Here is a 15,178-nt window from a genome sequence, read left to right on the forward strand (position 1 = left end):
AAGCTTCAAGGGGGACAACTGTGTTGACATTTTAGTAACAGCCCATTTTCGCTCCTTAACGAAGTGCAGTCATGCTTGAAAATGACTTATCTTTTAAACTGAAACGCATTATGGGTTGTAACTCAAAGGTGTTTATTACTCATGTAAAATAAAGTACAGCATTTTAACCCTATGAGGATTCTTTCACAGGCCCTGAACACTTTATACCAACTTGCATTAGAAAAGTTGAACAAAAAATGCTTATTATTAGAGAGTATGATGTATATGCTCTTTTGCATTTTAAAATGACTCTAGTTCACAGTTTATATTTATATGCATCTTTAGGTAAGAAGCCATTCTTTATTGGAGATTTACCATTTTGGAGCAACATGCCTTTGTCTTCTCCATCCTGTTAATTATAGGAATAATTACAATAATATAAATAGGCAAGGAATAGCAACAATGGTTTGTCGAGCACTTAACCATGGTCCAGACATACTTAACACTATGCTAAGTGTTTCCTATATATTGTATAATCCTCCTCGCCATCCTGTGAGGTATTATCCTTATTTAAGATGAAGAAACTGAGCTTAGGTTAAGTGACTTGCCCAAGACACATTGCTAGTAATTGGTAAAGCTCATTTTCAAACCCAGGTCCATCTGACTCCCAGTGCGTACTCTTTGTTCCTTTAATAACCACCCTGACACTATCGCTCCTGAGTGCCCAATTTCTGGTAGGCCAAAGTAGCTAAAATTTTCATTGCAGTTCAGTCATTTCCTGAATCCTTCCTAGGTTCAAATTTCTCCTGGAGGGAGCCTTGAGGAGGAAAGACAGAGACAAGATTGAGCTCACCATTTGAATGGGGCCTCTAATTATTTTTTAATATCTCTGTGAAAGCCGACTTAGCCTGATTTCATTGATTAGTTTACCCCTCTGTACCCAGACCCTGGAAATAATGCCCAAGAGATGAGTAGTGAGCCCATACCCCTTCCCATGTACCAGCCACCAAGCATTAAATGTCATTCCTCTGTGTCCCAACTCTGGCACTGATTATAAGTGAATTCACAATCTATGGATAAGATTGGTTCCCCTTGTCCTATGAGAGCAGGCCCTCTATGAAGTGCAACACCATGGCTTTTCAAGTAATCATAAATGACTCTGAAAGCATATTTACTGTAACTGCTAGGTGGCAACAGATCTGCCCAGTACTTCTCTTCTTCATGCATTATTGACAGAGGCAGTGGCCTTTCAGCCCACGACATCAACATCGTGCTCGCTTGTGGTAACAGGTGCATATATCTGATTGCTCATGAAGAACCCCTCCCTGCCTTCCTTCTTTCCCACCAGTGGATCGACATGCTCCTGACAAGCATCTGAAATCTTTATTTCAGAAAAAGCCCATCTCCTACCAGCTGTTTGTTTTCCAAACCAAATAATTCAGTTAATTTCTTGCTTGAGTTAATTTTCAGAGCTGGAAAATTTCAGCCACATTGAGGTCACTTTAGTACTTTTAGGCTGGATAGAAGCAAAAATGGGAATCTACTTTTTGGATCCTAACCAGCATTTTGGTGGTTAAAACTACCCGTGTGCTTTGTGTGTGGTGGGGGAGGAGTGCCTAGTGACTCCAAGCAGCCTTTACAAGTGGAGTATGCAAGGGTTCTGATACGGTATCAACACTCTTACGCCTTTGTTTTTGCATCCATCTTGCATTTGAGAGGCAATATGTGTGATGGTTAGAGGCACATGATCTGAAATCAGGTTTCCCAAGTTTGAATTCCAGGTCCACTACTTACCAGCCACAAGACCTACATACGCCAGGTAACCTAATCAAGAACCTGATTAGGCCTCAAGTTCCTCAATAGTAAACTGGAGAAAGGTTTGCAAAGTACTAAATAAATGTCATCTATTGAATCTGGGGCATGGGGCAGGCAAGAAGATGAAATACAGCAGAGATATGGTCCAACACCTACTGCTCAAAGTGCAGTCCCCAGACCAGCAACCCCAGCATTGCCTGGGACTTTGGGAATTTGATAGAAGTTCAGAATCTCAGCACTTGCTGCCTCCAAGACCTAGTGAATCCGAATCAATATTTTACCCTGGTGAATTGTTTGCAAATTAAAGCTGGAGAAGCAGGATTCTAGCTGCCCATACAGTTTTGAACAGAAATATGCCCTCCAGTTGACTGTTTTTAATATACCTCAGCCTGACAAGGGAGGTCTTCTTCCCTGCCCTCTAAAACAATGAAAACATAGTCATGAAACAATGCCTATGGTAGCCTTCCCTGTCTCTGGGGATGGGCCTGAGACAAGTAGACATCATTTCAGGAAGTTTCCTTGCCTGAAAAACTCCTTGCCTTTCTCTAGTCACACAGTGAATACATGACAGCTGAAGTGTCCCCAAGGGTGCCCTGTCCACACCCATTAGACTTATAGATTAATGGTTTTCATTTGGATAGAGAGAGTGCTGCCTGTTAACCCAAACTAACCTGAGCCAGTTAAAGCCTCGAGACTAGAATGCCCTGGTCCCAGTAGCTGGTGACATGGCATCTGGGGACCACACAGATCAACAGATGCTGCTTTGTCAAAATTAAAAAGCCCAACTGAGTCACCTCCACCTACCTCTATAAGGAGATGGGGTGAGGGACTGTAGCGAGCTAAGCCCCAGAGAGAAAGAAAGACTAAAGCAGCAGGGAGGCCAGCTCCTGGTCCTCTGCTGGAAGTAGGGCTCACAAATTCATCTCAAGACCAAGCTTTTATTCCCTTGGGGAGTCCACCATCTCTTAATCACAAAAGCAATCGGAATTTCCAATATGTTGCTCCGCCGTGCCTAATCAGTTGTCCAGCTGCCAGGCACCAGTGCAGTCTAGAGGCTCACCTAAAAGCCCTCCTCCAGCCTTGAGGTCAACAGTGACCCCTGAGGTGACATAGACAATGGAGGCCGCGCCCGTAGGTAGCCTGTGTGTGCTGCCTGATTTGATCACAACAGCTTTGTTAATATTGCCCTAGATGCTGGAGGGTTCAGTTCTCCTCCTTATGCTTTGATTAATAGGCCTCATTGTATGCCCCATTAGTGGAGTTTGGAAAATCATTTTGGAAGGAAATTTTTCCTTTTGTGAATGACCTTACACTTGCACTCTGACATGGAGATTTTCTTCCTGAGGTTAAAAAAAATCACTTGGCAAAGCCTGAGCATCTGTCTGTAAGTATTTGTTGTGGTGGGCAGGTCTGTGTGAAGGTCTCAGGTATTTGACTTCAAACATTAAGAGACTAGTGCCTGCCTAGTACAGAGTAAGGGCTGGAAAATTGTGTTTGAATGAATGAATATTCTTAGACTATAGTAAGATAGAATCCTGGATGTATGACTTTGATAGCTGGAAATTCCTAGAAGTCAGTGTAAGTAAGAGGCATTTCCTGTGCCATAGTGGCAATTTCTAAGAAATGTGGATCTTTGGTAGAGGTCAAAGGCAATCCTACTGAAGCCACTGATACCTGACTCCAGAGTTTTGTCCATTTTATACGAAGGATATGTGAGATGGGAGTTGGATGAATGTTGGAAAGCCATGCTCTGTTGTTACTTCCTCTGAATCTCTGGTCATTATATTGATCCCAGGCAACATCCACAAACATTGCCCTGGGCTCTGCATGCAAAGTGCTCTGTGTAGACACTGAATTATAAGCCTCTTCTAGGTTATCTAACCAGAAGAGAATTTGTCTTACATTTCTCATCCCATTTGTTAGAATATAGAGGCAAGTCCCAGGCTTCATTTTGCTGACAGGCAATTTCTTACACCCTACGTAAGAAACTGTTTCATACACTTTTTTTATATACTTTAAATTGAACCCTAAAGCCTCCCTTTCTTCCTCTTGTGGGGTCTGCAGTCAAAGGGTCTCTGCCTGTTCCAGTGTCATTCACTGGCTGTAGCAGTGGAAGGAAGGGCTGTAGATGTGTGTTTGACTGTTGGTCAGTCAACACGTGACCTCAGCACAGCTGGAGGGCATGTTTCTGAGCCTCCGGCCCTAAACCACACACCTCTTATGTCCCACCTCACATCCCCTTCACCACGTGTTCCTACCAGTGGCCATTGCTACGGCAACCAGGCATAACTTGGCAGCATCCCCTCAACTGCACTGGCTTTCTGTCCCCAGGCTTCTCTGATGCCCTGGTCTTGGACATCTCTGAGAACCTTTAGCCACTGTGGTGCATGCGCCTACTTGGAAGTGTGAGAGAAGTAACACCCTTTACCAGCGGGGAACAGGAGTTGGTGGATAGATGTTCCTTTCTGTCCTTGTCCTACTCACGGAGCCCAAGACGGACTCCAGTGGCATTTAGATTGTGTTCGTCTTTGTTTACTCAACAAACATGAATGACGTGTTGACAAACATGAATGACGTGTTGGAGACAGTAGGCACCAAGGGTGTCTGGTTCACTAGTCTATCCCAGAACCTGGCTCAGTGTCTGCCAGATGGTAGGTACTCCGTAAATATTTGTGGAATAATTGGCCGCTGAGAGAGGAATGAGAAGAACGCAAGTAACTCTGCACACACAGCAAAAATATTAAAATAAGTACAGAAAGGTAGAGGACATTACAGGCAAAAGCATAATAACGTAAATTGCCATGACATAGTTGAGGTGTGGTCAGTTGTCTGATTTGGCCAGAGTTCAGGGCACATTTTGGGATTTGGGGGGCACAAATAAGGCAGTGTGTTAAAGTGTTGAACACCGTTTGATGTTCTATACTAGTAAGTCTCAGTATTTTGGTATAAGGATTTATAGAGGTCTGTTCCCCTCATTCAACTGCAACCTCCGCAAGGACAGGGGCACACATATTGTAGAGTGGCTAGCATGTAGTAGGCACCAAATAAATATTGAATTTAAAAATTAATGGTTGGAGGATAGATGGATGGATGCATGATGATGGATGGTTGGTCCTGGCTATTAAGCGGGCTGAAGGAGAGGACCTTAACCAGGCCTAACTTTCAGTGTGTGGCAGGCTGCACACAATACCAAATTTCCCAGCCTATTTCTTTGCAACTGATGCAAAAACACGGCTAATATAGCTAATGTAGGCCTTTGGGAAGCAGCACATTTTCTATTGAAGCATAGAGCAGAGCATGGAGTGTGTACACCAAGTTTCTCTGTTGCTCATGGGTTGTAAACAGCAAGGCAGCACTTCTTTGTGAAAAACACACACACATATATACAAAAATACCTCCAGCGGATAATAAGTGATGGGTGCATTCAGCAACTACAACAAAATAAATAGGAGAGCTCACGTTTCTACATTAAGGCAGAAAAAAGTTAGCTGTGTTTCCACAGTGTCTCTGTGACCGTCTTATTATTCCATTAGTTTTTGGAATAGTATATAAAACACCAAGCTTCATGCTGACAAACACCGTATTGAAACTATTGCCGCAGTCAATCCAAACAGCCTTCTCCCGTGGGTAAAATTATTATTTGGAATACAAGCAGAATGTGGTTGCTTGAGCAAGCTGAGCATAAATGAGGTAGTGATCCATAAGGTGACTCTAGCGAGTTTGCAAATGTGCAACTTTTCTGGAGGCTGACACACAGCAGAAGCTCTGCATTGCCCTTTTGAGCTGGTAAGCATTTTCTAGTCTCACCACCTCTTCAGGACTTGGAAGACTGTGGAGGATGCAGGCGTCTAAGGACAAGAGTTAACCTGACACAATGCTGACTTACCAAAAACAAAACCTTCAAATGAGATCACACTCCTATCAGTAGCTTTTTGAGCGCGAAGATGATAATTCTGCTTCTTCACAAGTTCCTTTAAGTACTTGAACTCTTGTTCCATTGGATTAAGCTTTCAGGGGCTGGGTCATTTGGGGGTATTAACTCTATCCTGGAGAGGTTGGAGAAAAGTGGTGCTGGTCTAAAAATACAGCTCCCTGAACTTTTAAACCTTCAAATCTCTTTGATTATGTGGCTTTTTTTTCTTAATCCTGAACCTGGTTTTTTAAATTTTTAAAAAATCCATTTATTTGATATCAGTAGAGTAAGTTCAAAAAGAGCAAAGATGGGTATAAAGCTTGGCATAGCTTTGTATAGAGAAGGAAGTTAAAGAGAGTCAGCATAATGATGCTGGTATGATTGCAGCATAATGAGACGTCTGCTGAGTAGATCCAGGCACTGAGAGAGCTTCTCTGATAGTGATAGACTCCGAAAGTGACAAGCCCCAGTTTCTTCTGTGACATGGTACCAATTAGCCGATCTAAATGGGCACATATTTAAGTTTGAGGTCACGTACAGTTCTCAAAGGCTAGGCTGCCCCCAACAACGAGGCTGTAACTCACACTCTGTGTCATAGTAGACAACAGCGGGAGAAGATCCCGGAGCAGTTTTTGAGGCCCCTTTTCCATATTTTGTGGTGTTGGGAGAGGAGTCATGTTTGCTGAAGACTAAGTACATTTATCCATCACACCTTTGGGAAATGCCCAGGGTCGGTTAGACTCTGAAGTTAAGAGTGTAGGATGCTGCATTGGTACTAGGATCAGGGGAAGCTCTGTTCTCATTACATTGATTTAGCAGTGACACGGAGACTGGGCATGACCCACAGCGCCTCACTGCAGCACGGAGAAGAGGAAGAAGGCCTGTGTTGTATCCTTCTGGGTCAGCAGACCGCATATTCTGTTACCTGACTGTCCTCCCCTGTGACTGAAAAGTGCTAATACAGAGACCTTCGCCCAGGTGCAGACACTACAAGATTGGCTAATTATACAGTGTCCAGACAGGGAACTTGCCGGGCAAGGCAGCTCTTATGAGACGAACCGTGAATGTCAGCCTGGAGCGAGCTGAACATGGACTCCTCAGACAGCAGTAAAGGCACATTATCCGGGGAACCTGTTCCACCATAAACACAAAAGCTGTGTATATCCAATAAGGGGAGAACTGTTCCCTTAAAACCACCAAAGAGAAAAACAAGCCCCTAAAATGTGCTTGCTGTCAGCCTTCAGTATTTAAAGAGTGCGTGCTTCATTTGGGGCGCAGTCTGATGCTTGTTCTCCCTTGATTTCAGCTTCAGTTTTCTCCAGCAATCATTCAGGCCGAAGCGGGACAGCTGCTGGGGCCATGCCAACCCCACATCCTGTCAGTCACCCTTCTCCGGGACATAATGTACAGGGGAGCTCCCGCAACCCCTCCTCCCAGTTACCTGCACCCACAGCTGCGGACGCGGGAGCTGAGAGGTAAGGCCATCCGTCTCTCTCTTCTAATAGGTGGCACCGCCAAACCTCCCTCCACCAAGAAGAGCTTTGACAGTTGCTGAAGTTTATTAATAATCCATTGGTGGGTTGAATTACCCAAAGGTGACATTTTAAAAGTACATGCACAAAACACGTGAACCGAATATCTCATTACCTGTTTTATTTTCCATGGGAAAAAAAATAGATACTGGCAATAGCCCACTGAAGTGTCTGATGCTGGGGAAATACATCAGAATGTTCCTGTCATTCCTCAGTTTGTTTCAGGGACTCAATTTTAAGGTAATGTCCCTACAGGTTGACACGCTTTCCAGATGTAAGATGGTACCTTCAGCACATAGATCAGTGGTGTTATCTTAAGAATATAGCATAAAAGGGCACAGGATTTTATACGCACTACCAGAAAGGGGCTGTTCACTGAATACTTTATGTTGATACCACTCTCATAAAGAGTTTCTGGGAGAAAATTTTTCAACCTTGACACTTCGGTCCCTGTCTTTGGACTGCCCACCCCTCCAGTGGTGTGGACAGCATGCTACTTCTTTCATTCTCCTCTCCACTCGTCATCTGGCTTGAATTGACCTAGACATCCACGGGAAAAAGTTCTTGTGGGCACCCCTATGCAATCCTGGAATAGTAGGCATTTGGTAGACAAAATAATGGGTTGAATAGGCAACTGGAGTAAAAGTTTTGAATCTTTGATTTCACCAGCAGTCTGTGGTTTTGTTGGTGTTGGCCTGGTCTAGGAGTTTTTTAATGTGTTTTTAAGTCCACTAAGCCATATTTTTAAATTTTATGCCTACCCTTTATTAATACATCTGTTCATTTAATAAGCATCTGTTGAATACTTGCTATGCGTCGTACATTTTGCTGAAGATGAAAAGATGATGAAAACCTGGTCCTGCCATTATAGGATTTGGTAGTGAAGACAGACATGCAAACAACATATAGTAATGCTGGTTGGATAAATGATGTAACAGAGGTGCCACAAAAGCTCTATCTCTGCCTTGGGGAGGGGGAGAAAAGAAAGACAAGAGTGATCTAGGCATTACAGGAAGATTAAGCCTCTTCCAGGTGGATAAATGGGGAAGAGCATCCAAGGTAGCCAGAGGAACATATGTAAGACATGAGAGGGGGAAGGACACATGGAGGGAGCAAGGCACCAGTAACTCAGGTGGCATCATCAGGTAGACATGGCGGATGAAGTCAGGTGAGAATGGGTTGGCTCATGGGGAACAACCACGCTGAAGATTTTACCCCTGACCCTACTGGAAGTGAAGAACCATTATAGACCCTTTATTAGGAGAGAAACACATCAGATTGTCATTTTAGAGAAGCAACTCAGGTGACAAGATGGTAAAGTAATTGAGGTTTGAAGCAGGGATGAAAGGTAGGGAAAATAAGAAGGAGGTTATTATAGAAGTCCTTATGAACAATATGAGGACCTGAGCTAAGGCAAAGCAGTCAGGATGGAGAATTTATTCAAGGGCTATTAGTTAGGAGGCAGAATCACTAATTATAAATATATGTGTGGGGTAAACAGGAGGGACCAAAATTCATTCCTAAGTTACACCCCGAGACATCAAGATGGAAAATGGTGCCGTTAACAAAGGAAAAGAGGGTTTTGAGTAGAGGTGAGGGTGGGAAAGAAGGAATGATAATAAATGGACTTTAGGGTTTGGACTTTCAGGTGGCTGTAAAACATCCAGGTGGATGTGTCTGGTAGGCAATTGAAACATGGATCAGAATATGTTAGACTTAATCCTAACACTTCTATGTACATGGTTTTGTGTAAACAAATTATTAGCCTTCTCTCACAGGATCTGTCAGCAAAGCAGTGCAAATGATAATCATCTATTAAGTTCACAGACTTGCCAGTTGTTGGATGTATTTCTATAAGTTCAGATGAGCTTATTCATTTTAGGATTTTATTTAGTTCCCAGATGAGTTTTAAATGATATTATCTGTGGGCTTTTCATCATCCCATTTCATTCTGCCTGGCCAAGCATCATACCCTACAAGGTAGTGAAGCTAAGAAACCATCCATAGGGACTTCCTCCTCTTTGTCTCATCTTATTGGTAGTTATAAAGACTCTTTACAAGAATATAAGAAAAAAGTAATCTGTGTGTCTTCTTTTTTGTACACAGCCTTTAAAAGAATCAATGTAGAAAAAGATTTTAACCATTATTAGAGTCAAAAACAACAACAACCCAAACACCTGATTAAATCCCGGCTCTCACAGTTGCTAATTGTTTGAATGTGTTCCGTGGATGCTCCTGCTGCTTGGGTTGTTTCTGGTTTTGTTTTTAACATTTCATTTTTTATTTTATAATTTTTTTTTCAATTTCGTCTTTTGAATGTTGGTAACATATTAAAAAATTTCAAGAATGGCACAGTGAACACCCATATACCCTGCACCCATGTTCACCCATTGTTAACATTTTGCCACCTTCTCTCTCTCTTTCTGTCTCTCTTTCTGACTTGAGAGATCCTTTATTTGTCTGTTTGCTTGCTTCCCTGTTGTTTCTGAACCAATCTGAGAGAATATCTTGGGGCTTCCCTGGTGGCGCAGTGGTTGAGAGTCCGCCTGCCGATGCAGGGGACACGGGTTCATGACCCGGTCCGCGAAGATCCCACATGCCGCGGAGCGGCTGGGCCCGTGAGCCATGGCCGCTGAGCCTGCGCGTCCGGAGCCTGTGCTCCGCGGCGGGAGAGGCCACAACAGTGAGAGGCCCGCGTACCGCAAAAAAAAAAAAAAAAAAAAAAATCATCTTCTTCATTATTATTATTATTGCTTTTTTCATGACATTGACAGTTTCTAAAGAACTGAGGAGATTTATTTTGCAGAATGTTCCACAGTTTGGACTTGTCTGATATTTTTTCCTCCTTAATAAACTTGTTCGTTTTGGGCAGGAATAACACATAGGTGATGGGGTGTTCCTTAGCTCTTTTGAGCCTTAGTTTGCACTCATGGGGAATTAGGATTAGAGGAACCAAAGCAGGTAAAGCACCTAGCTTGTTACATGGCATAAGGACAGGCAACCTTGGCATGGCTGAGAGATTCAGGTTTGTAAGCCAGAGGATGTTGTCAGATGATTGCAGTGGCTGATAATATAATCATGGAAGGGAAAATGGAGAGGCAGAGGAAGGTGGTATACTTTGCATGGCTGGGTGAATGAAGTGGATATCTTCACTTTTGTGGCTTTGCCTTTTTGCTCTGCTCTCCCCACAGGATGTGAGCCCCATTCCTATGCCAGCCCAGCTGGCAGGAGCAAGGGCGTGGAGGTTTCTCTCTTCCAATCAGGTTTGGAGATGAGGATGACTGGAGAAACAGCCCTGAATTATTCACTGTGTTTGCACTAATGTCCAGCTTAAAAACACTAAGAGGAAATGTGCTTACCTTCCGCTTTGGGTTTATATATCTTTGCCTCTGTTTGCCTGGGAAATTCCCCAGTAAAAACCCCAGCAGTTTTCCTAACGGAAATAAGTTTATCCACTTTGCGATTTTTAGTGGGAAACTGGCATTTTTTTTCCTGCTTTGCGGGCATTGATTCATCATTTATTTAGCTTTAAATTGTTAATAAAGTGGGCTGAGTCACTGTCATAAGTCAGGAAAGGTCCACTACATCTATCCAGTTAACATCTGTTTCTTTGATCCTTACCACCGTAAAATAAAGTAAATGCAAGTTCTCTCAATTTGACGAGGTTCCATTTTTATTTTGAAATACTATCTGAATGACGCATCGTTTCAGTGATTTAAGCTGAACCACACCACATCACCTAATGTTGATTTAAAATTATTATGGGAAGTGGTGTTTTACTATGTCATATTGAACGAGCCAGTGGTACTTTACGACAGTGGGAACTCGGCGTCTTCGGAAGTGTTAATTTATTGGGTTTCAAAGTATGTCTTTTAGACGAGAGAAAACAAACATTGATGGAAGTCCCTTTTTGAGATGGAGAAATCTTGCAATCCCGAGAAAAAGTCAGCTGGATTTGTGTCACTCATCTTGTTCAAGAGCATGTTGGCTGCCTCTCCCCTTCTAAAGAATGCCACAAATATGGTGTGCTCTGTTGTATAAGTGACAGAGTTTAGGGGACTTGTGGATTTACCAGAGTGGAGCGACATGTAAAGGGCTTCCTACGAGCCCCACCTCTGAGCCAGAGAAGACTGAAAACAAGGAAAGGATGTGCTCTCCCCGTGGAGAATGCATTCTAGTACAGGAATCAACAGCAGAGAATGTTAGGGGCAATTTTTCTGGAGAAAGTAATCTAAACACCTTAGCTAAATAAGGAATGTCAGTTTCTTGAATCTGTATGAAGTATTGGGAAGCCTTACTGTTTTCCATTCATATCAGATGTGATGCTGCTAGAATTCTAGGGACTTTGATATATGTGCAGTCTTTCTACGCCTTTGGGTAACCAGGGCTGGTCTTCACAGATAGCATTTTCTTATTCACCATTGGGAACATATTGTAGCTTTCCTGGATGCCAAGGGGTTAAAAATAGCAATTGTTTTCTATGTCATGTCTTTGCAATTATGTAAAGTTCTTTAGCTCTAGTCAAACCAACCTGCTCACTGACTTAGCTTGGTTGTTTTCTGCATCTTAATTCAGGATCTTTCTCTACCTAAAGAGACAATAAGGATATTCCCTCATTATCTTATTCTTGACTAAATGTTATCAGCCTGGGGCTTGGCTTAGTTTTCAGCCCAGAAAGCCTCCTTGCCTCTTGCAGCTCCCCAGTTAAATCTGTCTCATTTATTTTCCATTTCCCAGCTGTCCACTTGCTAACTGGATTATTAGTTCTTTGAGGGCAGGAGCCCAAAATTTCCTTGTAACCTCCAGGGTTCCTGTGATGCTAAGGCAGGTTTGACAAGGGAAAAGGACCAGTGAGGGGAATGCCTAGGAAACGGGGTCATTGCCAACTCCCACTGCCCAGGTGGGAGATTCCTAGAAAGGATTACTCCCCTTGATTCATTGGTCTGAAGGATGGTGACCTCAAAGTTCCAGCATCTTATATAACCTGCATACTTCTATACAATACATAGTTTCTCTAATACATATGTTCACACACACACACACACACACACACACACACACACTGCTAGGAGTCTCTTGCCATCACCCATTGCTGGGGTTCCCTTTGCTTTCCTGTGGTCTTTAATACTAGATGCTCAATACTAACTATTCCCACATATTTGCATCTGTAGTATCTGAACAGCTCAAAACTAGGCCTGCTGCTTTGCTGTCCTTCCCACCGTAGGACTTTCTTAGTAAACAGGGACACTGATATCTTCACCCACTCAGCTTTTCCATAGACAGACACACATACACATTCTCTCTCTCTCTCCACATAATCTTTTCTCTCTCTCTTTAATCTTCTAGTATGTGTGCAATAATGGCTAAAATCATAAGCATCATACAAAATATTAAAGTTTATCAAAATCAGTCCTAACATTGAGGTTCATTCATTTATTGAATCATTCAGTCAGCTGGTATTTGGGCACCAGGCAATATACTGGACACTGAGGACATAGTGGTCAATGAGGCTGACAGGAGCCTGGCCCTCTCAAAGTACCTAGTCCAGCAAGAGCTAACCTGGTCAATAGGTGATCATAATTTTGGATGCTATGAAGGGGCACTACAGGAGGCTGTGGAGGCATACAGAAGGAGTACCTAACCCAAACTTGGGGAGGGAGGAATAGAAGAAAAAATATCTCCCTGAAATCTGAAGGTCTATAGAACCCGGCCAGGCAACGTCATATATACAAAAGCTAAGAGGAGAGAGAACAAGCGAGGACGGAGCTTCATAAATAAATGTAGGAGGAGGCTCATGAGCTGCGTTAAGGAGCTTGGGCTTTATCTAGAGAACAGGCTTTTGTGTATTTGACTAAGACAGGTACCCTGGTGACTCTGGCGTACATTTCAAAGGCCTCCATATCCTGTTATCCACCCAGCAAGAGTTCAGAACATATTCTGTGCCCAACAGAAGAAGAAATGATGAAGAATGTACGAATGATTTGTCTGGTCCTCAAGCAGACAAAGGCTGTCCTTTCCATATCCTAGACTGATAAGGCAACACAATGGGTTTTGTGTTATTTCCCTTTTTAACACAATTTGTAAAGACAGTTTTGCCCCTTGCAATTCCAAGCTTGTAGTTTATATAGTCATGACCTATTTAAGAAGATTTTGAAGAGTCAGTGTCAAAAAAAAATTACCTCCATGTTAGAGACAAAGTGCCAAACATCTGAAAGTTAGAGCTCTAATATCAATAACTTGGCCTCACTGTTCTTATTATAAAAGAGAGGACTTGAGTATTATTAAGAAGTGTCCACGTTGCTGTGTGTCATAATTTAGTTGCAATTTACCCAGTGAGCACTGCTCTCAGAGGCTCCTTGATATGTGTTACAGACCCTTTCCCACGTGCATAGATAGCTGACTTATAAGGCAACAAACACTGGCAAAACAAACAAACAAACAAAGCTTGTCAGTCTTTATCACTGAAATAACTGAGAAAAGCCATAGTCAGAAAATAAATATAAGCCTCAAATATCCATTGTTATCAGCCTGAGTATTGGCATCTACATCATCCTCTGTTAGAGTCTATTGATAGGATGCTCACCTAATGTCATGTGGGCAAGAGCATCATTCTTTCTCTTTGGGCTTCAGCACTTTATATTCAGAAAACAGTTATCCACATTTAACATCCCATTAAGGGGTCAGTTTCTTTCTAGAAAAGAGACTTCCACAGATGATCAAGATTAAGAGATGTGGGGTCCAAAATCTACCCCTCCCCCCCCACACGTCTACTTGAGAATTGCTGAATGTAACGAATGTTGTTCCTGATGTTGATGCTGTGAGCACAAAGAGGCAGAAACTTCCAATATCCTAGACTTGAAAATGGAGATACAGCATTGTATCTTAGACGGAAAAGCTTGAGGTCCTTTTTCTGTTCTGTTTTCTTTAAATCTGTGGAAAATTCCTGGTACTTCTTTTTTTTTTTTTTTTTTTTTCCTGGTACTTCATGATGTTTATTCCAGGGCAGAATAGCCCACCAGTCTTAAAACGTCTTAAATATTGATCCATGAGCACAGCCATGCTTCATCCTCTCTGGAAAATATCAGTGGGGTTATTGGCCTTTGGAATGACCTTTCTTCTCACAGAGATCTTCACCTTACTAATAGCTTCTTATAAATACGCCACCCTGACTCAATCGTAATAGTTACACGTACAGGGAAATTGGTGATATTTGTTACTTTCTTCTTACCTACCTAATGACTGTGAATGGCTCCTCTGTAAGAAAAATAAAACAACAACAACAAGGCATTGCTGAACTAGCTGCCATAGCCCACCCTGATCTATCTCTCATTTAAATTTCTGGGTGGATTACAGGATATGGAGGCCTTTGAAATGTATGCCAGAGTCACCAGGGCACCTGTCTTAGCCAAATACACAAAAGCCTGTTCTCTACATAAAGCCCAGGCTCCTTAATGCAGTGTGGTCTGCGAAACTTTTATGAGCCTAATTACCAGAGTCCAATATATTTCTTGATAATGGAGGAAAATAATGAGCTAGGTCTACATGGCTGTCTTCAGCTTACTATTAAAAACCTAAAAAGCCTAGGAGTCAACTTTGATTCCTCCCTTTGCCCAAGCACTTTCATATAGAATTAACCTGTAAGTCCTATTAGCTCTGCCTTCAAATACATTTGAAGCCTAACCAGCTCCACTCCTCCACACCCAGCTCACCAGTATCCCCTCCTCTCTCAAGTACAACAGCCCCCTAACTGGTTTCCCAACATCCAGCCTTGCTTATCCACAGCCTTCTACTTTCACCCTACCAGCACACCTGGCCTTTGCTGCACACCACAACAGGAGCTGCCCTTTAACACGTAAATTGAATCACTGAGGATTTTCTGCTCACATCTGTGTTCCCACCATACTTAGAATAAAGCCCAAACTCATTTTTATAGTGTGAA

The 15,178-nt window shown here is 42.6% G+C and overlaps 1 protein-coding gene across 9 annotated transcripts in view; it reads left to right on the top strand.

The window, feature by feature from the left end:
- The window catches only part of GLIS3 (GLIS family zinc finger 3), a 662,455-nt gene that overhangs the window by 605,295 nt on the left and 41,982 nt on the right, over window positions 1–15,178 (top strand). For all 9 annotated transcript variants that reach the window (XM_029201554.1, XM_029201560.1, XM_029201553.1 and 6 more), the window contains one exon: window positions 7,014–7,182. In XM_029201554.1, coding sequence (XP_029057387.1) covers window positions 7,014–7,182 — 169 coding nt within the window. The remainder of the gene's footprint in view (window positions 1–7,013; window positions 7,183–15,178) is intronic.

This window comes from Monodon monoceros, unplaced genomic scaffold, assembly GCF_005190385.1.
Source record: "Monodon monoceros isolate NGI ecotype Baffin Bay Population unplaced genomic scaffold, NGI_Narwhal_1 Super_Scaffold_5, whole genome shotgun sequence".
Lineage (NCBI taxonomy): Eukaryota > Metazoa > Chordata > Mammalia > Artiodactyla > Monodontidae > Monodon > Monodon monoceros.